This window comes from Dromiciops gliroides, chromosome 2, assembly GCF_019393635.1.
Source record: "Dromiciops gliroides isolate mDroGli1 chromosome 2, mDroGli1.pri, whole genome shotgun sequence".
In the NCBI taxonomy this organism is placed as follows: domain Eukaryota; kingdom Metazoa; phylum Chordata; class Mammalia; order Microbiotheria; family Microbiotheriidae; genus Dromiciops; species Dromiciops gliroides.
Window position 1 is genome coordinate 352,687,707 of NC_057862.1, and position 23,222 is coordinate 352,710,928.

Sequence of the window (23,222 nt, forward strand, 5' to 3'; positions counted from 1 at the left end):
TGGGCAATGGGGGTTAAGTGACTTGCCCAGCACCACACAGCTAGTAAATGTCAAGTGTCTGAGGTTGGATTTGAACTCAGGTCCTCTGGAATCCAGGGCTGGTGTTTTATCCACTGTGCCACCTAGCTGACCCCCCTTTCCTTCTTTTTAAACCCTAAAATCCTATTTCTTCATTTTGAAGAAAAGCATAGACCCAGAGAAGACGAATTCCTTATCTGAGTTCACATCAGTCACAGCACTAATATTTGAACATGTATCATGATTCCAAATTTCATACCCTTTCATAATGGATATAAAGCTTTTTTTGTGCCCATGATGAATTCATTTCATATGTACTTGATCATTATTCTCCTAGTGATGACCCATGTGTCGTTTGGGAAACAAACTTATTGTAAGGAATGATGTAATTTGTGAAATAATAGTTTTAACAGAGTAAAAAACACTCACACATCCCTTTAAGCTCATGCATAGAAGTATTTATTGTTGTAGTAAATCAGCAGTCAGGGATGTCAGTGACCAGAGTCTAATCCTGGTGAGAGGTAACTAAAAGATTATATTTGGGGTCCAACCAAGGAAGCTTCTTGTAAATCTGAACCATGCTGTTCCTAGTCCTCAGCATTCTCCATAATTACTAAGGGTCAAAAGACCCCTAATTTCCCTGCAAAAGAGACACATATTCAGGTAGATACTATTTTAAAGTATACAATATTTTTTTTTGCGGGAAAAGGGGGGTTAAGTAAGTTGCCCAGTGTCACATAGCTAGTAAGTGTCAAGTGTCTGGATCTGGATTTGAACTCAGATCCTCCTGAATCCAGGGCTGGGGCTTTATTCACTGCATCACCTAGGGGCCACCTAAAATATGAAATATCTAACAAACACTGTAGTGACTACATAAATCCTGAAGGTAGGAGGCAAGGTAGTAATGGGAAGTTGAAATAACATATGTGGTTTTAATACATCATCATAATAACAACCAATATTTATGGAATGCTCACTATGTGCCAAGCATTGTGCTTAACAATTATTATCTCATTTTATCCTCATGATAACCCTGGGAGGTGAATACTATTATTATAAAACATAGATGGGAAAACTTAGGCAAACCGAATTTGTGACTTGCCATGGATCACACAGCTAGTAAGCATCTGAGGACACACTTGAACCCAAGTCTTTCTGACTCAGGTTCTAGTGTTCCATCCACTGTGCCACATTGCTGCCTATAGTATGTATGATTACATGCCATACTTCATTTCATCAAATTGGTACAAAGGAATATAGACTAGGGGGCAGCTAGGTGATGCAGTGGATAAAGCACCAGCCCTGGATTCAGGAATACCTGAGTTCAAATCCGGCCTCAGACACTTTTCACATAAGTTATTAGCTGTGTGACCCTGGGCAAGTCACTTGACCCCCATTGCCCTACCAAAAAAAAAAAAGAATATAAGCTAGCACATTTTCTTGATCATATTATAAAAATGTCAACCACACTTTGTTTTAGCAAACTGGATCAAATATAGGTCACATTGAGTGCAGCTAGGTGGTGCAGTGGATAAAGCACTGGCCCTGAATTCAGAAGGACCTGAATTCAAATCTGGCCTCAGACACTTGATACTTACTAGCTGTGTAAGTGACTGAGCAAGTCACTTAACCCTCATTGTCCCCAAAACAAAAACAAAACCAAAAAAATACATAGGTAACTTTAAAGAAAAACTGTGTTTAGGTGGAATACCTTGGTACTAATGCATCATGTTAGCCCAAATGCAGGCTCTACTTTTTCCTCAAGCAAAAAGCTGGGCTTATATAAAACCCAAATAAAACTGAAAACTGATGCAATTTTTCAGTGAATCTTGATTTCATTTTCAAAGATATTTCAATCTAAGGTTATGGTTTCCATTCCTCTCCCAATGGTACTACTGACTCTCAGGACATTCTCTGTCATCCCATAGAAACCTCTTCATCCTAGAAATTCATTCCACCCTGGACTTCATAGATGGATATATCTTCTACCACTGCAGCATCTCCCTTGGACCAGTGGGTTTCTCCCAGAATCTCTGTTTAAAGAGGGGGGCCAAGCCAACCACATCTTCATTCCTGTCCAAGCTATATTTCTGACTTCAGGCTTTCTCTACAGTGCACCGCATGGATATCTTGATCTCTTCCACCCTCCCTTCACTTTGTGGCTTCCTTTTATGTTCTATTCCCCCCTGCATTAGACTGTTTCTTGAAACTATGGATTATCTTGCTTTCTTCTTGTGTTTGCACTGTGCTTAGCACAGTGATTGGCACATAGTAAGAGCTTAATAAATGCTTAATGACTTGATGATCTCTATATTCAGAGCAATAAGTAATTGTTGTATAGTATATTCATATTATAGGAAAGGTTGAAACCACTTATCATTAAATAGGGGCATGATGATTTATCTGATGGATGCAAGCTTTTAAAATGGAGCAATAGGAAACCCTGGATCAGGAAGAAGGATCAAGCTTCATTAGTTCAGCCTAGTGGGGAAATGATAGAAGTCTTGAAAAAGAAGGAAGAATTCCTATTCCCTCTGGTGATAAGGGATTATCCATCTTTGAATAGAAGAGATTTAGTAAGATACAGTCATGCAATGTATACAGAACAGAAAATTATTTTGCAAATCTGAAATGTCTTACTTCAAAAATCTTCAAAGCTATTGTATTAGTACAAAAACAGGCTACTACCCTACAATTAATTTAATTTGAAAGGCAAAAGACAAAGTTTACATCAATAGGGAGGAGCATTTATTGTGAAAGTTATTAACTGATGGGAAGAGGGCCATCTGAAGGCCAATCCCTCTGTGTACACCCCTGATTATCATTCTTTCCAATATCATATTAACTTTCTCTTTATTTTTCAATTGTTCCTTCTCTAATGGTTCCTTCACAAGTCTTCACATCTTTAAAATGTCCCCTATATCCTATCATTCCTATTATGTCATATCTTATGTCTTTCCTCAATTTATGACCCAAAATATCTGGGGGGGGGGATCTATACTTATTGTATACTTTCTTCTAATGCTTTCTCCCTTCAAGGGAAGGCCTCTTCAGTCTCACTTCTAGCCTCATCATGGCACTGATACTGTTCTCTCCAGTCACCAATGAAATCTTACCTGATCAATCTAATGGTCTCTTCTTTATCATTCTCCTTTACTTGTCTGCAATATTTGACACAATTGACTACCCATTATTCCTTAATGCTTTTTCTTTTATGGGATTTCTTGACATAACTCTTGCTGAATTCTATTTAAGACCATTCATTCTCAATCTTCTTTGCTTTCTCATCGTGTCATGGCCAGTGATTGTAGGTGTAACACAAAAATTTATCCTGGGCCTGCTTTTCTTTTTTCTATACTTTTTTCACAGGATGACCTCACTTTCTCCCATTATTTCTATGTAGAAGAAAATCAGCCTAGTCACTCTCCTCATCTTGGGCTCCCCTTCATTAATTAAGAATTGGACCCAAGCCTTTGGAGAGTGGGTCTCAAGCATCTGCAATTTGGGGTAGGGAGTATATAAGAAATGCATAGGTGGCAACTGGGCTAGAAGCACCAGATAGATGATGGCAATGGCTTGAGGACTATGAGAGTTTAAGTTATTAATGAAGGTATCTGGTTAGTACATACAACACAATTTTTGGTCAGGACTCTCTACACTAGCTTGGGTAGAGTTAGGATCTAGTTCAGGGGAAGGTGTGCCTTTTGACAAGGTCCCAATCCGTGTTCTATTACTCTGTTTGGATGAAGTCAAGCTTCTGATTAATGAAGAAACTCATGACCAATATCATAGAGAGGGACTGCATTAGGGATCTTACATTGAGAAGCTGTGAGGAAAGAGGCAGGAAAAACTCCATTCTTTGACCCTAGGGGACATTCTCTGACACTAGACAGATCATACACTAGCTAGTAGGGTCCATGTTCTGGGGAAAACGGATATCAATCCCAAACAGTCATATCTTCAATACTTACACAACTGCAATGCAGAAAAGACATTTGTTGGAATAAACATTATGATCAGAACCACAGTGAGGGATTTTTTTTTTTTTTGCTGGGCAATGAGGGTTAAGTGATTTGCCCAGGGTCACACAGCTAGTAAGGGTCAAGTGTCTGAGGCTGTATTTGAACACAGGTCCTCCTGAATCCAGGGCCAGTGCTTTATCCACTGTGCCACCTAGCTGCCCAGTGGGGGATATTTTCAAGGGTACACATTATCGTTTCTTTCTGGCATTGAATCTAACACCCCCACCACCACCACACACACACACACAAATAAAGATTCAGTATTTAAAATAATAGAATATCAGCTACTTAGAGTTGGGAGTTAGCACAGGTAAAATCCAGCACAGCTTCCCACCCACTGAAGGTATCATCTCTCCAAAACCCCCCAAATGCAGTCATTCACTGTCTTATTAGATAGTCATAAGTAGTTAACCATCCCTCAAGGTTTGCAATTCCATTGCTAGAGAGCTATAAGAGTTTTTAGAGAGGTAGAGGCAAGATGGCAGTATAAAGGCAGGTATTCATCTGAGCTTTCCTGAATTTTAAGTAATACTTCAAAATGAATTATGGAGCAGGAGAACGAACAAAAGGTTGGGATGAAACAATTTCCCAGACCAAGATAACTTACAAGTTCAGCAGGAAAAGTTTATTTATCTGGTGTAAGAGTAAAGTTCAATGAAGCCTAGGCTATACCCTGGCTTATGCCAATAGTAGACACTGGGGGTGGCTGGGGGTATCCCCCCCCAAATTCTCAGCCCATAGTTCAGTGATGGGGTCAGACACCTGGTCAGAAGGAAATAACAATGAACCTTTTGCTGTTGCTGGGTGCAAGACTCTGTTGTGTTATGTGTAGTTCTGGGTCATAGTCCTAGAGCAAGAAGGAGCATTGATACAATAATGCCTGTAGCCATAGAAGACTGGGGAGACCTGGTTACAATTCCAGGGCAGAAAAGTGATTGTGGTCACTCACAGACCAGCACACAATAACAGTGCTCTCCTGAGATCACAGACCTTGGAAGAACTGAAAACATACAGGCATCAATAATTAGCTCTAAAAATAAAAACATGAAAAAAACTGAAGCTTAGAACAGTGACCCCCTCCATCCCTGAAGTAGACCTGTCAACCTGAATTCAAGAGAAAATAGACAATATAGCAAAATTGAGGTCTTTAATTGGAGCAAGTGAGTTGCAGCTCAAGATGCCACACAGCAAGTGTTGGAGTACCTGAGGAGGGGTCTCTGAGCAGGGTTTATACAGGGTTCTAAGGCAGAATGTCCAAGCTGAAGGTTGGAGGAGTTAAAGGCATCTCACAGTTTCACAAGGTAAGTTGTTTTGCATAACAAATTAAAGTCCATAGAAAAGACTTAGAAATCTCTGGAGAAAAGATTTTGGGAGATTTACAAAATAATCAGAGGTTTTGAGTGATAATGTTTGGTCAGCCTTAAGAAATTCCTGGGTCTAGGAATGGGGAGAAGATCAGTTTCCCTAATCTCAGTTTGACAGAGCTCAAATTAATATAAGGTTAAAATCCAAGAATGGGCTATAAAAATGAAAGAACAAGAAAAAAGGAAGCTAACTATAGAAAATTACTACTAAAGTGACAGAGAAGATTTAGACACAAACCCAGAAGACAACAGAGTCAAAATAGCTTACATGCAAAGCCTCAGAAAAAAGTGTGAACTGACCACAAGTCCAAAAAAGAATTACTGGAAGAGTTCAAAAATGACTGTAAGCATCAACTAAGAGAGTTGAAGGGAAAAAAATTAAAAAGAAATGAGGGGCGGCTAGGTGGCACAGTGGATAGAGCACTGGCCCTGGATTCAGGAGGACCTGAGTTCAAACCCAGCCTCAGACACTTAACAATTACTAGCTGTGTGACCCTGGGCAAGTCACTTAACCCCAATTGCCCCACAAAAACCAAAAGAAAAAAAAGAAATAAGAGTCATAGAGGAAAATTATAAAAAGAGAGTTGACAACTTGGCAAAGCAGGCATAAAAAATACTGGGAAAATAAAAAGTTACACCTTAAAAATGGAATTGGCTAAATGGGGGAAAAAGAGGTAAAAATGTTAACTGAAGAAAATATTTCCTTAAAAATTAGAATTGGGCAAGTCAAAGCAAATGACTCCATGAGACAAAAGGAAACAAGAAAAAAAATCAAAACAATGAAAAAATGGAAGAAAATGTGAAGTATCTCATTGAAAAGAATAACTGACTTGCAAAATAGATCCAGGAGAGGTAATTTAAGAAGTATTGAGTTGGGCTGAGCCAAGATGACAGAGGAAGGGCAAAAACTTGCCAGAACACCTGACACAATGCATCTGCATACCTCCAAATAATGCTATAAGACAATTCTTGGAGCAGCAGAACCCACAAAAGAACAGAGTGAGATCATTTTCCAGCAAAAGACAGCTTAAAAGGGTGGCAGGGAATATCTGCTGTACTGGAGTGAAAGGGGAGCACAGCCACAACACACAGATTCAGCCCCAGGCAGGCTGTGCCTCCGGGGTCTCATAATTATCAGCATCAGTGGCTACTTCTGGAACTCAGCTCAAAGACCAGTGAGGGGGTCCAGCAGTTAGCTGGGGTAAGATAGCAGGGGTCTCTGTTGGAGCTGAGGTAGAAAGCTGTGGTGTCAACTGTTTTCAGAACCAGGAAGCAGACTTGAGGCAGCAGCCCTGTGGGAAAGGGCAACAGGCATGCATAGTTTGCAACCTCAGTGAACCAGATTTCTGCTTCTGTGTTAAAAAGCAAGTAGGCCCATGGTGACTTACAGACAAGAACACAGGCCAGGAGAGCTGAGAACGTGTCTCTCCTTAAATTCTACCACCTGGGACACCCTGAATCTTGCGAAAGTGCATCCTGGGAGCAATGACCCACTTTAAGAAGGAGTTAAAAGCCAAGAAATAGGATAGGATATTGAGCAGCCAGAAAAAGCTGCAGACCATGGAAAGTTTCTTTGGTGACAATGTAGATCAAAAATACACCCTCTGAAGAAGATAAGAAAGTCAAATCTCCTACAACCAAGGCTTCCAAGAAAAAATATGAATTGGTTTCAGGCCACAGAATGCTCAAAAAAGACTTTGAAGATAAAGAAAGAGAGGTAGAGGGGAAAGTAAGAGAAGTATAAAAAAAATGCAAAGAGAAATGAGAGTGATTCAGAAGGGTCAGGAAAAAAAGTCAACAGTTTGAAAAACCAAATTGGCCAAATTGAAAAGGAGGTACAAAAATCTCTGAAGAAAATAATTGCTAAAGAATTAGGATTGAGCAAATAGAAGCAAACGACTTTATGAGAAATCAAGACACAGTAAAATAAATCCAAATGAATAAACAATAGAGGGCAATGTGAAATATCTCCTTGGAAAAACAGATGACCTGGAAAATAGATCCAGGAGAGATAATTTGAAATTTATTGGACTACCTAAAAACCATAATTTTAAAAAATAAAAAGCTTAGACTTCTTCCAAGAGATGGTCCAGTACAATTGCCCTGATATTCTAGAAGCAGGAGGCAAAATAGAAATTGAAAGAATCCACTGATTATCCTCTGAAAGGGATCCCAAAATGAAAACTTCCAGGAATATTATAACCAAATTCCAAAGCTCCCAGGTCAAGGAGAAAATATTGTAAGCAGCAAAAAGAAGCAAATTGAGTACTGTGGAGCCATGGTCAGGATAACACAAGACCTAACAGTGTCTACATTAAAGAATCAGAGGGCATGGAAAATAATATTCCAGAGGGCAAAGGAACTAGGATTACAACCAAGAATCACTTGCCCAGCAAAACTGTGTATACTCTTTCAGGGGGAAACTGGGATTTCAATGAAAAATAGCACTTTCAGGCATTCATGATGAAAACACCCGAATTGAATAGAAAATTTGACTTTCAAATACAAGACCCTAGAGAAATATAAAAAGGGAAATAGGGAAAAGAAATCATGAGGGGTGTTAAAAGGTTAAACTGTTTACATTCCTACATAGAAAGATAATACATCTAACTCAAGAACTTTCTCAGTATTAGGGATTTTCTTTACTGTGTCTTGATTTCTCATAAAGTCATTTGCTTCTATTTGCTCAATCATGATTCTTAATACAATTAGATAGAAGACACAGGTCTGAACTAAAAATGAATGGATGAAATATGTAAAGCATTTATTTTTTGTTTAACCTTGTCTTTTGTGGGGCGGGCAGGGTGTGGTTGCTTATGTCTGAGGCAGGATTTGGGCTTAGGGCCTCTTGGGTGAAGGGCTGGTGCTTTGTCCCCTGTGTCACCTAGCTAACTCATGATGACATCTTTAAAATAAAATTAAGGTGTCAAAAGAATGCATTGGGAGAAAGGGAAAGGGAGAGGTAGAATGGAGTAAAGCAGCTCATATAAAAGAATCAAGAAAAAGTTTATGGAGTGAAGAGGAAGGTGGAGAAGGAGTGGAAGAGTAAGTGAGCCTTACTCTCATCAGAATTGGCTCAGAGAGGGAATCACATACAGACTCAAGTGGGTATAGTAATATAGCTTGCCCTGTGGACAAGTGGGAGGGGAAGGGGATAAGGGGGGAAGAGAAGGAAGGGAGGGCAGATTTGGGGAAGGGGAAGTAAAAAACAAAACACTTTTGAGCAGGGATAGGGTGAAAGAAGATAGAAAATGGAGTAAATATCAAGGGGATGGAATAGGATGGAGGGTAATACAGATAACAATAGTAACTGAAAGTAATGATGAGGAAGATGCTATCAAAAGGACTTACAAAAAATTCAATCCATCTATAGAGAAATAACTGATGGTAGCTGAATACAGGTGAAGTATATATATTTTTTGTTAGTTCCTCTTGCTAAAGTTATTTTGTCTGTTTTCTTTCACAACCTGGCTAATGTGGAGATGTTTTGCATGACTGCACATGTGTAATTTATATTGAATTGCTTGAGTTCTTAGGGAGGAAGAAAATTTGTTTTAAAAAAATCAACATGAGGGCATCTAGGTGGTGCAGTGGATAGGGCACTGGCCCTGGATTCAGGAGTACCTGAGTTCAAATCCGGCCTCAGACACTTAACACTTACTAGCTGTGTTAACCTGGGCAAGTCACTTAACCTCAATTGCCCTGCGAAAAAAAAATCAACGTGAAAAAAATTGTTTTTACATGTAACTTGGGGGGCAGCTAGGTGGTACAGTGGATAAAGCACTGGCCCTGGATTCAGGAGGACCTGAGTTCAAATCGAACCTCAGACACTTGACACTTACTAGCTGTGTGACCCTGGGCAAGTCACTTAACCCTCATTACCCTGCAAAAATAAAAAATAAAAATACATGTAACTGGGAAAATACAAAATAAATTAATAATTAAAAAAATATTTTTAAAAGAATTATTGGATTTCCTGAAAGCTATGATCAAAAAAAGCCTAGATATAATCTTTCAAAACACTATCAAGGAAAACTACCCTGATATTCTAAAACCAGAAGATAAAATAAAAATTGAAAGAATCCAATCACCTTCTCAAAGAGATCTGAAAACAAAAACTCCCAAGAATATTATAATCAAATTCCAGAGCTCTCAGGTCAAGGAGAAAATATTGCTAGCATCCAGAAAAAAAAATTATTGAAATATCATGGAACAAGAGTCAAGATAACCCGAGATTTAATAACTTCTACATTAAAGAATCAAAGCTATCCATTGTCCTATAAAAATGTTCTAAATCACTATATATTAGAGAACTATAAATTAGAAATCTGATGTTCAACCTCAAACCTAGCAGATTAGCTAATATGACAGAAAAGGAAAATTACTAATATTAGAAGAAATGTGGAAATCTTGGGACTCTAATGCATTCTTGGCTGAGTGGTGGAGTGATCCAGTTATTCTGGAGAGAAATGTGGAACTATGCCCAAGTATCAAACTATGCACACCCTTTAATCCAGAAATAATCACTACTAACTAGGTTTATATCCCAAAGACATGAAAACACAAAAAGGAAAAAGAACTACATGTGCACAAATATTTGTACCAGGCCTTTTAGTGGTAGCAAAGAAATGGAAATTGATACCTTTTAAGGTCCTGACCATGTTACCCACAGTGCCATAATGTTTTGCAATATAGCAATGTTAATTAGAGAAATATTTAAAATAAAAATAGACTGAAAGGCTTTCCTATTTTGACTTCCCAAATTCTGTGTCTGCATCTCTTTCCCTTCTTGCCTGACTTCTGAAGGAATGAGGTTCTGTGTAAGTAACTTTCAGATAAGACAGATTATCACTTTTATTATTTTATAACAAATCAACTATTTTTTTTGCTTTTAAAAAAATAATACAGTGGATAAAGCACTGGACCTGGATTCAGGAGGACCTGAGTTCAAATCTGACTTCAGACACTTGACACTTACTAGCTGTGTGACCCTGGGCAATTCACTTAACCCTCATTATCCCACAAACAACAAGAACAAAAACAATACTTACACATCTTCCATCATACAGCTTTCTAGTCCTCAATCCTTTCTCCCTAGAAAAGAGCATGTTCAGGCTTAATTATCATTGATGGAGAAACATGAATTGAGTCTCTTCCTCCCTTGTCTCACATAGCTGGTGACTGAGTATCCCAAATACACTGGGTCAACACAAACCCGTTAAACATTAGAGCTGGAGAGAACCTCAGAAAGCAACACAACCTAACCTTGTTTTAGAAGTAACTTGCCAAATACCATATATTGAGTTAGTGGCAAAATCTGTACTCAAACATTTTACCCCCTATCACAACAGTATTCCTTCCACTAAACCCTGATGCTTCTAGCCATAACGAAGTAGATTTTTAGACAAAAAGAAGGAAAACATTTGGAGTTGCTTAATAATGGAATGGGCTGCCTTTCATTCCTATAGTGAATTTCTTTTTCTTGGAAATATCACTGGATCACCACTTGTCTTTCATGCTAGAGTGTGATTTATCATGAAAGGATTAGATTAAGTGATACATCATATAGGAATTAGATTAAGTAATCTCTGGAGCTTCTTCCAACTCTGAAATTTTGATATGCTCCATTCTTTGACTGATCAAGGTGGAAGAGGAGGGTACTAAATTCAGTACTCACAAGTTAGAGTCACAGAGTAAGCATTCATTGGGGTAATTTCTTTGATCAGTACCACAGATCGGTTCATAGTTCCTTGGACATGCTAAACGGTTGTCCTTTGTACGAAGGTACCTACTGCAGTCAACCTGTAAGGAAAACAAGAGAAAGACCTTTCTGTGTTTCAATGGAAACATTAATTTTCCCTCTTTAGCTCCTATAACCACTTTGAGGTAGAGTGTGCCCCATCACCTACTAATTTTTCTTGTGACTTTGGGGACAATTACTCCTCTTTTTTATCCAGTTTTCTCCTCTCTAAAGTGAACATTCAATGCAAGAGTTATAAACTACATTAGAGCACAAAAAAATCAAAGCTATAACTAAACATTCTAGTATCTGGTATAAAATTGGTGTCGGGGTTAAGGGTAGGGAGCATCAAAGGTATGATCCATTCTGAGGGTAATTGAGAAAGAGGACTTAGCAGCTGAGGAGCTTAAAAAACCAAATTACTGGGGCAGCTAGGTGGCATGGTAGATAAAACACCGGCCCTGGATTCAGGAGAACCTGGGTTCAAATCTGACCTCAGACACTTGACACTTACTAGCTGTGTGACCCTGGGCAAATCACTTAACCCTCATTGCCCCTGCCCCCAAAAAATTACTTCAGATGGGCAGAGGTTTAGAGTAGAGAAAAAACTGTGAGCCAAATACAGAACGTTTTTAGGAGGGAAAGGCCCTAAAAACCACTGGGAAAGGAATTAACTTTCAATGAAGAGAGGTAGTTGCTGAGTGATGTGACTGAGGGAGGGTCTGAAAGTGCAGTGGGGAGGAAGATTTAATGATTCCTCCTCTTGTCCCTACATCTTAAGGGGTATCAGAGAAGGATGAGTTAACTCTGTAAAGGATTCCAAGTTATGTGGCATCTTCAGGAAAAGACAAGTTTTCAGGAAACAGGAAAAACATGGAAAGAATGAGAGAGTAAGAGGTTCAGAATGACAGGTGGTCAACAGGCACAGAAGAAAGAGATAGGAGAAGGGAATCAGGAATGAGGAAGACAAAAGCTAATTTTAATGTGGAAAGGGGAGTAACAGATATATAGCATGTTCCTTCTTTGCTACTGAACTTTTATTCATTCAAGACTGATTTTTAGTCACGTGACTTCTTTGCCATGTTAATTTTCAAGCTGTGATACTCCCCCCACTCCACACCAAGAGCAGCCCACCTCTGTGGGAAACAGGAAATTAAGGAAGGGTGTGATAACCATTGACTTTAGCAGGTAGCAGGCCATTCTCCTGAGCTGAATGTTTTAATAAAAAGGAAAGGGGTGAGGAAGGATGTCACATTCCATTAGATGCTCTGGCTGCTCCATGCTTTTTCTGACTCTGCAGGACATAGATTGTTAGGAATGGGAAGGAAACTTTAGACCCCAAAATTATTAATGCAGAAACTAAGACCCAGAGAGGAAAAGAAACTTGGCCAGTCAGACAGTAAATCAATGGTAAAACCATGACTAGGACTCTCTTCATGTGACACAAGAGAAAAACCTCTTTCAAGTACATAATACAGTCCCCAAAGCCCATAGCCACCAAAAAATCCTGAATTTCTATTTCTGTAATAGTCAGAACAACAACAACAACAAAATGCACTCACCTCTGTCCCTTTTACTTGATTTACCTTTACTTGATTATCTGAAAGAGAAAAAGGTTTTCAATAATTGATCTGTCTTACTATGAAATAACTAATGCTTCCTTTCCTTTTCTAACCTCTACTGGGCAAGGGCACAGTCAGGAAAGATGGCTGTAGACCTTTTTTAGCAGTACTAAAAATCGTGTTGGTGCTAGAATGCATTGGACTTTATGTCACTCCAGCACTCCCTCTGGACAAGCTCAGAAGCTACTGTACCTAAAGGACTATGGAACTTTTCCATCTAACTTATAGCTGAAATGTTCCATTTGTTATATCACATTAGAAATGATCACATTAGAAGGGGAGCAAAATTCTCTGTTTGGCATTCAAAATTCTTGATAACCTAGACCCCTCCTACCTATCCAGTATTTTTACACCTTATCCTCCCACCACATACTCTTATCCAGTGACACTGTTTTCCTAGCTGTTTCATAAACAAGACACTTCATCTTTTGTCTCTGGGCATTTTTTCTGTTTGCCCTCCATGTTCATCCTTATCATGATTGCCTTCTTTTATTTTCTCCTTCCTGGCTTCTTTTAAGTTCCAATTAAAATCTCATTGTTTACTGGAAACCTTCCCCAACCACTCTTAATTCTGGTCTCTTCCCTCTGTTAATTATTTCCTATTTATCCTGTACATATTTGTTTGCGAGTTTCTCATGCCGTTCATTAGATTGTAAGTTTCTTGAGGACAGGGGTTGTCTTTTGCCTTTTTTTTTCTTTTTATATCCCCAACACTTAGCACCATGCATGGAAAATAGTGGGCATTTAAAAATATTTACTTTTATTTATTGATTGATTATTTTAATGGACAACAATATAATATTATATTCAGAAAAGTCAACATGCTCTTAAGATTCTTTGAGAGATAGTGTCCTAACCAACTAGATAATAAACATTTTAAAATGACCATTATGTGCTAAGCATAAGGGATGCAAAGAAAGAAAAAGAAAATGAAAACATTTCCTGCTTTCTCACAGCCTGTTGAGGAACTAGAGATAAGTAAGGAGAAAGTTCCAGGTGTGACTAGGAGTATCCAGGGAAAATGCCTGGAGTGAGGAGATGGACTCTTGTATTGGAGGAACGGCAAGGAAGACAGTGTCACTGGGTCTCTGAGTACATGTAAGGAAGTCCACAGAAAGAAAACAGTAGGGAAGGAAGGAACAAAGCAATACAGTGCTTTAAAAACCAAACAAAGGATATTATATTTGATCTTGGAGATTGTAAGGAACCACTGGAGTTTATTGAATAGAAAAGTGACCTAGTCAGACCTGTAACTTTATGATGATCCCTTTGGTAGCTTCCTGGAGAATAGTCTGGAGTAAGGAGAGACTTAAAACCAACTAGAAACTATTTTCAGTAGTCCAGGAATGAGGGGATAACAGCTAGGACCAGAGTGGTGGTAGAGATAGAAGAGAGAAGGAAGATGGAAACAAGGATATGATGATCCCAACATCCTCTGCTATGGTCTGACATAGCAGAATGATTTTCATTCATCTTTAGACACCATATTTTATGAAGGTCATGCATAATCTTGAGAACATTGGAAGTGGACAAACTGTACCTAATCATGTCATATGAATCTTGGTTGAAACATCTGGTGATGATTAAGAAAACCTGAGTGAAAGATAACAGGATTTCTCATGTATTGGCAGAGGTGTCATATGGACTGTCCTTATTTTGCTTGATTCCATCGTGCAAAAATGGAGCAAGAAATAAGTAGAAGTTACATTAGGAGAAAGCTATGCTTGATGCAAGGAGAAACAGGTCAGTAAGGTGTTCCAGTGGTTAGAGCACTGGAGTTAGTAACACCTGAGTTAAAATCTGACTTCAAGCACTTACTAACCCTGTTACCTTGAGCAAGTCACTTAACCCTGTTTGCCTCAGTTTCCTCATCTTTTAAATGAGCTGGAGAAGGAAATGGCAAACCACTTCATTTTCTGTGCCAAGAAAACCCCAAATGGGCTCATGAAGAGTCAGACATGACTAAAAGTGACCAAATAACAGCAACCAACAAAGCAAAGAAGCATTCCTAAAAGTTAGATCAATCCAAAAGTGGAAGGTATATGTAATAAGGTAGTGGCTTTCCTCTCATACAAGATCTCCAAGCAAAGACTAGATGACGACTTAACAGTTATGTTTTAGATGAAATTCTTATTAAAGTAACACACTTTTGAGTGGATTCCTTTGAATTAAATAGTTTCTGAAATTGTTCCCAATTCTGAAACCCTCTTAATCTGTAACTCTGATTATATGTAGTTTGAAATCTATTTTCTATGTTGTAATGCTGCTACAGATTTTAACATTTTATCATCACATTACTCCATTAATAATAAACCTGTGTCACCAAATTCTTGTAACTAGATTCCAACTCACCGGCAGCAGAGACAATGTAGGTAGTAATGGCCAGGGCCCAAAAGGCCAGAACTACTGATTTCATCATGGAAACAGAAGCTGAAACCAGAGGTGATAATGACAGTCTTTGAAGGCAAAGGCTCAGGTAGGAGAGCTTTCTTTGTCTTATAAATAGAGCCAGCCCAGGTTCCTCCCTTCCCACAACAGGAAATGCCCTTTGGGAGTCACGGGAATCCTTTTCACAAGGTCCAAGAAAAACTTCCTTATTCATATGATTTAAAGACAGAGGAAATAAATCTTTGAGTCAGTCATTTAAATTTTATGTACACCTACTCCAAAATCAATATTATCCCAGAGAACTCAGAAAATCTAGCATTAGTCATAATCTACCAGGTAGTTAAATTTTTACCTTACATGTTATCTCCTGATTATCTCCTGATTCATAATCCTTTCACTCTTTCCTTTGCACTCTGATAAAAGTGAATGAAATGAAGGCATGATAAAATGGTGACATTGGATTGTAGAAAAATTATCACAGGATTAATGTCAAAAGGCACAGATATGCTTTTGGAGAAATAGCTCTGCTTAAAATGGAGGTACTTGATTAGGTCTTTAAACCCAAATCACTCTGGCTTTCATTGAATGGTCAATAACCCAGCTCAAACCTAAGGTGGCTCATTGTTTAGTTTTTAATGACTTAGAAAGGGTGTAAAGAGCAATTGTGTGTGTGTTTTTTTCTGTTCTGGCCAGAAACTTTGAGTCTTCCTCTACCAGATTTATGTTTTTCTGATGGCAAATTACTTCATGCATTGTTTCAATTCTTACATAGTCCTTAGTCAAAACTGAGGTCTAGGGGGCAGCTTGGTAGTGTAGTAGATAAAGCACTGGCCCTGGATTCAGGAGGACCTGAGTTCAAATCTGGCCTCAGACACTTAACACTTACTAGCTGTGTGACCCTGGGCAAGTCACTTAACCTTCATTGTCTCCCCCCCCCCCCCGCCCAAAAAAAAAAGAAAACAAAAAAACAAAAACTGAGGTCTAGGAATGACCTTAATTTAGAAAAGCCAAAGTCATCCATTGCTTCTTGCCATCGCCAGTTGTCTCGACATGTATTGCCGCTGGACTTTTATGAATCTGGAGGAATGACGGTGATAACTTTGTGCTGTTCTGCCTCACTTAGATCCAATTCATGACCAAGTCAAAATAGCACCCTTGTGATGTCAGTGGTCCTCTTTGAGAATGAAGGATGAAGTGGCAGAGCCAAGATGATGAAGAGAAGCCAGGAAGTTGACTGAGCTTTCCTGAATTACTCTCAAAAAAGTTAAATCAAGTCTAAATGAATTCTGGACCTACAGAATCTACAAAAAGACGGAGAGAAACAATTGTCCAACTTGAGATAATTCATAAGACTACAGGAAAGTTCACTTTCACTTGGGCGAAAGGGGAGTGCAGTGCAGCACAAAGGATTTCTGGGCAAGTCAGCTGGAGGCTCTTGGCCACAGCACAGATCAGCAGCTGAGGTTACTTGGTCCTGCCTCAGCAGGCTGGTGACTCAGAAGGTCATTTGTGAGACATGCCAGCGCTGGCTGAAAGTGAAAACTGATAACCAGAGAACCACCCATAGGACAGGTGCAACTAGACCAAGCCATTCCACTGAAGGGAGCAAGTCTAGGCTGGTGAGGAATATGCAATCCACAGAGGCCTCAGAGCAGAAAGCCAGTGACTAGGTCCTATCCCCAGCACAAGAAGCTTACAACAGTGGCCCCTGTGCCTGAGGAGCATATCTCAACTTTAAAACTCAAAAACCAGGCTACAATATGAGTAAGAAACAGAAGAGAGCCCTTTCCATTGAGAGCTTTTTTGGTGACAGCAAAGACCAAAACACAAACTCAGATGAGGACAATATCATCAAAATGCCTACATGTGAAGCCTTGATGGGAAGATGAATTGGTCTCAAGACCAAAAAGCCTTCTTGGAAGAGCTCAAAAAAGGATTTTAAAAATCAAATAAGAGAGGCAAAAGAAAAAATGGGAAAAGAAATGAGAGTTATGCAAGAAAATTATGAAAAGAATCAATAGCTTGGAAAAAGGAAGCACAAAAATTAAAGAAAACAATTACTTAAAAAATACAATTTACCAAATGGGAAAAAAAATCATGGAAGAAACCAACTTCTTCAAAAGTAAAATTGGCCATATGGAAAAGGAGGTGCAAAAGCTTACTGAAGAAAATAACGCCTTAAAAATTAGAATTTGGCAGATGGAAACTAATGACTCTGTGAGACACCAAGAATAAGGCAAACAGAATCAAAATAATAAAAATAGTAAAAGGAAATGTGAAATACCTCATTGGAAATACAACTGACCTAGAAAACAGATCCAGGAAGGATAATTTAAGAATTATTGGACTTACCTGAAAGCCATGATAAAAAAGTAAGAGTCTAGACAACATATTCCAGGAAATTATCAATAAGAACTGCCCTGGCATTGTAGAATCAGAGGATAAAATAGTCATTGAAAGAATCCACCAATCACCTCCTGAAAGAGACCTGAAAAGGAGAATGAAGTATGAACAACTCCACTCACTTTGTGACCTTGGGCAAGTGGCTTTAGTTTAATCATGTGTGAAAATGGGAGGTTAAACTAAGGTGATCTCTAATGCTTTTCCAGGTCTAAATCCTATAATTCCAGTTATAATATATGAACACTATCACAGGAGAGAGGTGGTGGTCCTTATGTATTCCTCAATAAAGAATTACACTCTTGAATACAGTCCAGTTAGAATTAAATTGGTCCCTTTTTTTGGTCCAAGGGAAAGTGACTGAGAGGGAAGTCAAAGAATTCACCCCCAGGGAGGAGGGCTTAGAAACAATCTCCTCCTTGCACAGAGGAAAGGCAAAAGCATTTATAAAGGATAGATGGGGTGTCCACTTGAAAATAGAAAGTTCCTTTTTGAGGTGGGGTGAGGAAAACTTGGATGCTCTTGTTGAGGTTTTTTTTTTTAATGATGATCCTGACCTTTGGGGTTATCTCTGTCTTCTAGCTCTGGTCAGGTAGTGGCCATGTCTACTTGACTTTCTTGCTATAGAATTTTAACTCCCTTTACTTTTTAGGTATGTCTTTCCTGGTATCTAGTTGGCCGATCTAATAATTTAATAGTCCCTTGATTCCTCAATAAGCCTGTCCTGTTATCTGGTCATCTTTGGTTTTGCTTCTCACAGAAGAAACTTCTGATTTATTCCAAGCCCATCTCAATACTAAGGGGCATACTGGATAGAGGCCTGGGGCTAGAATGAGTAATACCTTAGTTCGATTCTAAACTCAGATCCTTACTAGCTGTGTGGCCCTGGACAATTCACTTAATCTCATCTAGTTTCAGTTTCTTTATCTATAAAATGTGTGTAATATTAGTTCCTACCTCACAAGGTTGTTGTGATGATCAAATAAGATAACTTGCAAAGCACTTTACAATCCTTAAAATGTTATCTCCTGATTCTTAAATCACTCATTCTTTCCTTTGCACTCTGCTAATCATATAAGGGTAGATGAACAAAGGAGAGAGCATTCCAAAGAAAAAAGATAAAACTTGATTTTATGTGTCATTCTGATACTTGATAAGAATCTATCAAATAACATCTTGGTGATGAAAAGAGTGCTTGAGGGAGAATGAGAGGGCTTATTTTCAAATCTTGATTCTGTTATTTATTCATCTTTCTGTATGGTCCTCAGTTTTGTTTTGTTTTGTTTTGTTTTGTTTTAATTTGTTAAAAGAAGAGTTTAGACTCCATAATCTTTGTGGTCATTGCTAAGTAGATATCACTAACTGTAGATAGATGATCCCATGATCTTTATTTTTAAGAACATCTTAAGAGCAAAATCAGAGAGGCTTAAAATTATAGGATAATAATTTCATTGAGAAGAAATATAATTGAGAAGATAGAACAGTGTCCTGAAAGTCAGAAAAGCTCGGTCTGAGTCCTGGCTGGTTACCATGTTCGCCTGGGTTCTGAGTCAATCTAATTTCTCACTTTAAGCTTCAATTTCTTTCTATGTGAAAACTGGCAATGAGAAAGAGTGAATATAGAAGCCCAGGACTTAGGTTTGAATCCTGATCCTGCCATTTTTTTCTTATCAGTAAAATAAGAGAGTTGAACTAGATGATATCTAATGTCCCTTCCAGCCCTAGATCTGTGATCTTAAATCCTTTCCATCTCTTCTTCATTCATTCAACAAACACTAATTAAGAACTTAATGTATACAAAATCCAAGGTTCAATGCTAGGGGAAATAAAATTAGGTGAGACTTAATATGCTCTATGTAGGAGATTTCAGTCTATTTTGGGGGGTGGGGAGGGTAGTAGGATATGAGATACAAACTCAAATAATGATGTGGTACAAGTGATAAGTTCATTAGAGGACCATGAAACAAAGTGCAATTTCAGACATAAGAGGAAAAGACAATGAATATGATTATAAGAGGAAGCAAGGTTATTTGAAATGCTTGCATATGAGATTGTTTGCCATCTTATCTTATTGTTGTCCTGACCTTATAAATGAATTATTCATGAATTATTTTTATTACCTAAATGTGGTCAGCTAAGCTTCTTTCATATGGCAAAATGCCAACTTTTACTGGATTTATGATTATTTGGCCTGGATTGGGAAATTGCTTCTGCTACTTATTGAGTGGCTTCAGGCAAGTCATAAAGAATTTCTGAGACTCATCTTCCTTTTTGGTAAATCATAAAGATAGATTAGATAACTTCTAAGATCCCTTCTAATGGGAAATCATAGGATCCTATGAAGACTTGCCTTTATATCAAGTTTGACTCTGTGTGACCTATACTTACCTTTTAAGAAAATGTTTCAGTTGGGCACAGAATCCCAAGGAAAGCCAAATCTTGACCCTACTGGGCAGGGTTGAATCCTCATTGTAAATGTTAAAAGGAATCATGAAATATTGGAGTTTAGAAGATTTTAAAGATCATCTAGTCTAGGGAGGTCTTAGCTTTTTAATGTGTATCTCGATATGAAGAATTCTATAGACACTTTCTAAGAACAATGTTTTAAGTGTGAAAATGGATACCTTGATTTACTTGAGCCTTCCCCCTGACCCCCAAATTATCCAGGTAATCAGAACTGTATGAGGACTTGGCTTGACATACCAACAATAATTTGTAGTGACCAAGAGTAAACCCAGCTGAATGTGCAGAAAATCAGCAACTCTGAAGCTAATTAAGTTCATACAACCTTTGAAGCAGACACAGAGCCATTTGTTGATTTATGGACCTTCCAGAGATATCCTTATATGCAGAGACTCAGTGTTTTACATTCCCTTATCTTACTATATTTGCTCAAGCTTTGAACTATCAGGCTGATTTGTACATCAAAAAGCCACATATCTGAGACCTCTTAGATCAGTTCACAACTCCACCAACATTGCATTAGTGTCCCAATTTTCCCACATACCCTCCAACATTCATTACTCTCCTTTAATGTCACATCAGCCAATCTGATAGGTATAAGGTGGTACCTTTACCTGTATTTTAAACAATACAAATTGTTTTAATTTTCATTTCTCTAATCAATAGTGATTTAGGACATTTTTCCTATGAGTATAAATAGCTTTAATTTCTTCATCTGAAAACTATATAATCATAACCTTTGAACATTTATCAATTGGGGAATGATTTGTATTATAAATTTGATTCATTTCTCTATATGTTTGAAAAATGAGATCTTTATCTGAAACATTGTAAAAATTATTTCCCAGCTTTCTGCTTTCCTTCTAATATTAATTACATTGGTTTTGTTTCTGCAAAACCTTTTTAATTTGATGTAATCAAAATTATCCATTTTTCATTTCATAATGTTCTCTGTCTCGTATTTAGTTGCAAATTCTTCTCTCTATAGATCTGACAGGTAAACTATTCCTTCCTCTCCTAATTTGTCTATGGTATCACCCTTTATGTGTAATTCATATTGCCATCTTGAACTTATTTTGGTATACAGTGTGAGATGTTTGTCTTTGCCTGGTTTCTGTAATATTTTCCAGTTTTCCCAGGAGTTTTTGTCAAAGAGTTTTTATCACAAAAGCTTCAGTCTTTGAGTTTCTCAAACAGTAGATTACTAGGGTCATTTACTACTGTGTCTTGTGTACCTAACCTATTCCACTGATCCACCACTGTTTCTTAACCACTACAATAGTTTTGATGGTTGTCACTTTATAATATAGTTTTAGATCTGGTATGGCTAAGCCACTTTCCTTTGCATTTTTTTTTCATTAATTACCTTGATATTCCTTTATGTTCTTCCAGATTCATTTTGTTATTTTTTTTTACTGGTAATTTGATTGGTATAGTGCTGAATAAGTAATTTAGGTACAATTGTTATTTTTATTTTTTTAGCTTAACCTATTCATGAGCAGTTGATATTTTTCCAATTGTTTAGATCTGATTTTATTTGTGTGAAAAGTGTTTTATAATGGTGTTCATAAAGTTCCTGGGGCACAAGTCCAGGAGCAGCAGTCTCACATTTAACTCAGAACTTCTCATAGCCTGACCAGAAACCTATATTTCCCCCAAAATGGCAACTACTGTCAAGGATCAGCTGATGCTGAATGTCCTAAAGGAAAACCAGGTTACCCATGACAAGTTCACTGTTGTTGGGGTTGGTGTAGTTGGCAAGGCATGTACTGTCAGCATCTTAATGAAGGATTTGACTGATGAAATTGCTCTAGTTGTTATCGTAGAAGACAAACTAGAGGGAGAGATGATGAATCTCCAACATTGCATCCTTTCCCTCAACACACCAAAGATTGTTTCTGGCAAAGACTATAGTGTGACTGTAAACTCAAGGCTGATGGTTATTACTACTGGGGCATGGCAACAGGAGGGAGAAAGTAGTCTTACTTTGGTCCAGTGGAATGTGAATATCTTTAAATTTATCATTCCCAATATTGTTAAATACAGCCCTAATTGCAAGCTGCTTATTATTTCCAATCCAGTGGATATTATGACATATGTGGCCTGGAAGCTAAGTGGCTTCCCTAAAAACTGTGCTATTGGAAGTGGTTGCAATCTAGATTCTGCCTGCTTTCTTTATCTAATGGGGGAGAGTCTTGGCGTCCATTCTTCAAGTTGTCATGGATGGGTCCTCGGGGAACATGGAAACCCCCATGTTTCTGTATGGAGTGGTGTGAAAGTTGCTGGTGTGTCTCTGAAAAATATTTATCCTGCTTTGAGAACTGATGCTAATTCAGAGAATTGGAAAGAAGCTCATAAACAGGTGGTTGAAAGTGCTTATGAGGTGATCAAGCTGAAGGGCTACACTTCCTGGGCAATTAGAGTGTTTGTGGCAGATCTGGCAGAAAGCATTATGAAGAATCTTAGGAGAGTGCATCCAATTTCCACCACGATTAAGGGCCTATGTGGCATTAATGAAGATGTCTTCCTTAGTGTCCCATGTGTTTTGGGGGAGAATGGTGTTTTATATGTGGTCAAGATAACCCTGAATACAGAGGAGGAGGGCAATTTAAAGAAGAGTGCAGATACTCTGGGGAATCCAGAAGGAGCTGCTATTTTATTTTATTTATTTATTTATTTTTTTGTGGGGCAATGAGGGTTAAGTGACTTGCCCAGGGTCACACAACTAGTAAGTGTCAAGTGTCTGAGGCCGGATTTGAACTCAGGTACTCCAGAATCCAGGGCTGGTGCTTTAACCACTGTGCCATCTAGCTGCCCCAGGAGCTGCTATTTTAAAACCTTTTAATGTGCTGCCACTTTACTGTCTAGAGAACATGGCAGTGTTATTAGGTATACAGGAATTAGGTATGATGTGCTTTTCCTGTAGGTCAAATCTTTCCTCTGATTAGAGACACCAGAAATATAAAACCTAAGAACACATTCTTCCTAAACTTAGAAATGAGAGAATAATACAGTGTGGCTATTTGTTAAATGCTGTTTGCCTAATGATGCTGGATATGGCTTGTACAGTCTTGAAGCAGTTGCTGTTAAGCATAGCCAGCACTGACCACCCCCAAGGTACATAACTACCTGCCTTGTAGATGCTATAGGTTCCCATAGGTCCAGAAGACACAAAACACCATATATTGGTAAAACTTTGTTGAAG

General features: G+C 38.2%; 1 protein-coding gene and 1 pseudogene across 1 annotated transcript; one reads left to right on the top strand and one right to left on the bottom strand.

Moving 5' to 3' along the window:
• Positions 1-459: 459 nt before the first annotated feature.
• On the bottom strand, positions 460-15,276 carry LOC122742931 (double-headed protease inhibitor, submandibular gland-like). The gene is made up of 5 exons (XM_043987534.1): positions 15,119-15,276; positions 12,707-12,744; positions 11,082-11,206; positions 10,456-10,498; positions 460-658 (listed from the first exon to the last, which is right to left on the bottom strand). The coding sequence occupies exons 1-5, from the start codon at positions 15,183-15,185 to the stop codon at positions 650-652; spliced, it is 282 nt and encodes a 93-aa protein (XP_043843469.1). The 5' UTR covers positions 15,186-15,276; the 3' UTR covers positions 460-649.
• A 6,401-nt stretch (positions 15,277-21,677) lies between these two features.
• On the top strand, positions 21,678-22,668 carry LOC122744327 (annotated as a pseudogene).
• Positions 22,669-23,222: the final 554 nt, after the last annotated feature.

Bases quoted from the DNA above. Each gene is read 5' to 3' on its own strand.
- LOC122742931 (XM_043987534.1), bottom strand. From the start codon at position 15,185: ATGATGAAATCAGTAGTTCTGGCCTTTTGGGCCCTGGCCATTACTACC. The intron at 11,207-12,706 runs GTGAGTGCATTT...TTTTCCTTACAG, and splicing joins ATCAAGTAAAAGGGACAGAG to GTTGACTGCAGTAGGTACCT. The intron at 10,499-11,081 runs GTGAGTACTGAA...GCTCTTTTCTAG, and splicing joins TTACTCTGTGACTCTAACTT to GGAGAAAGGATTGAGGACTA.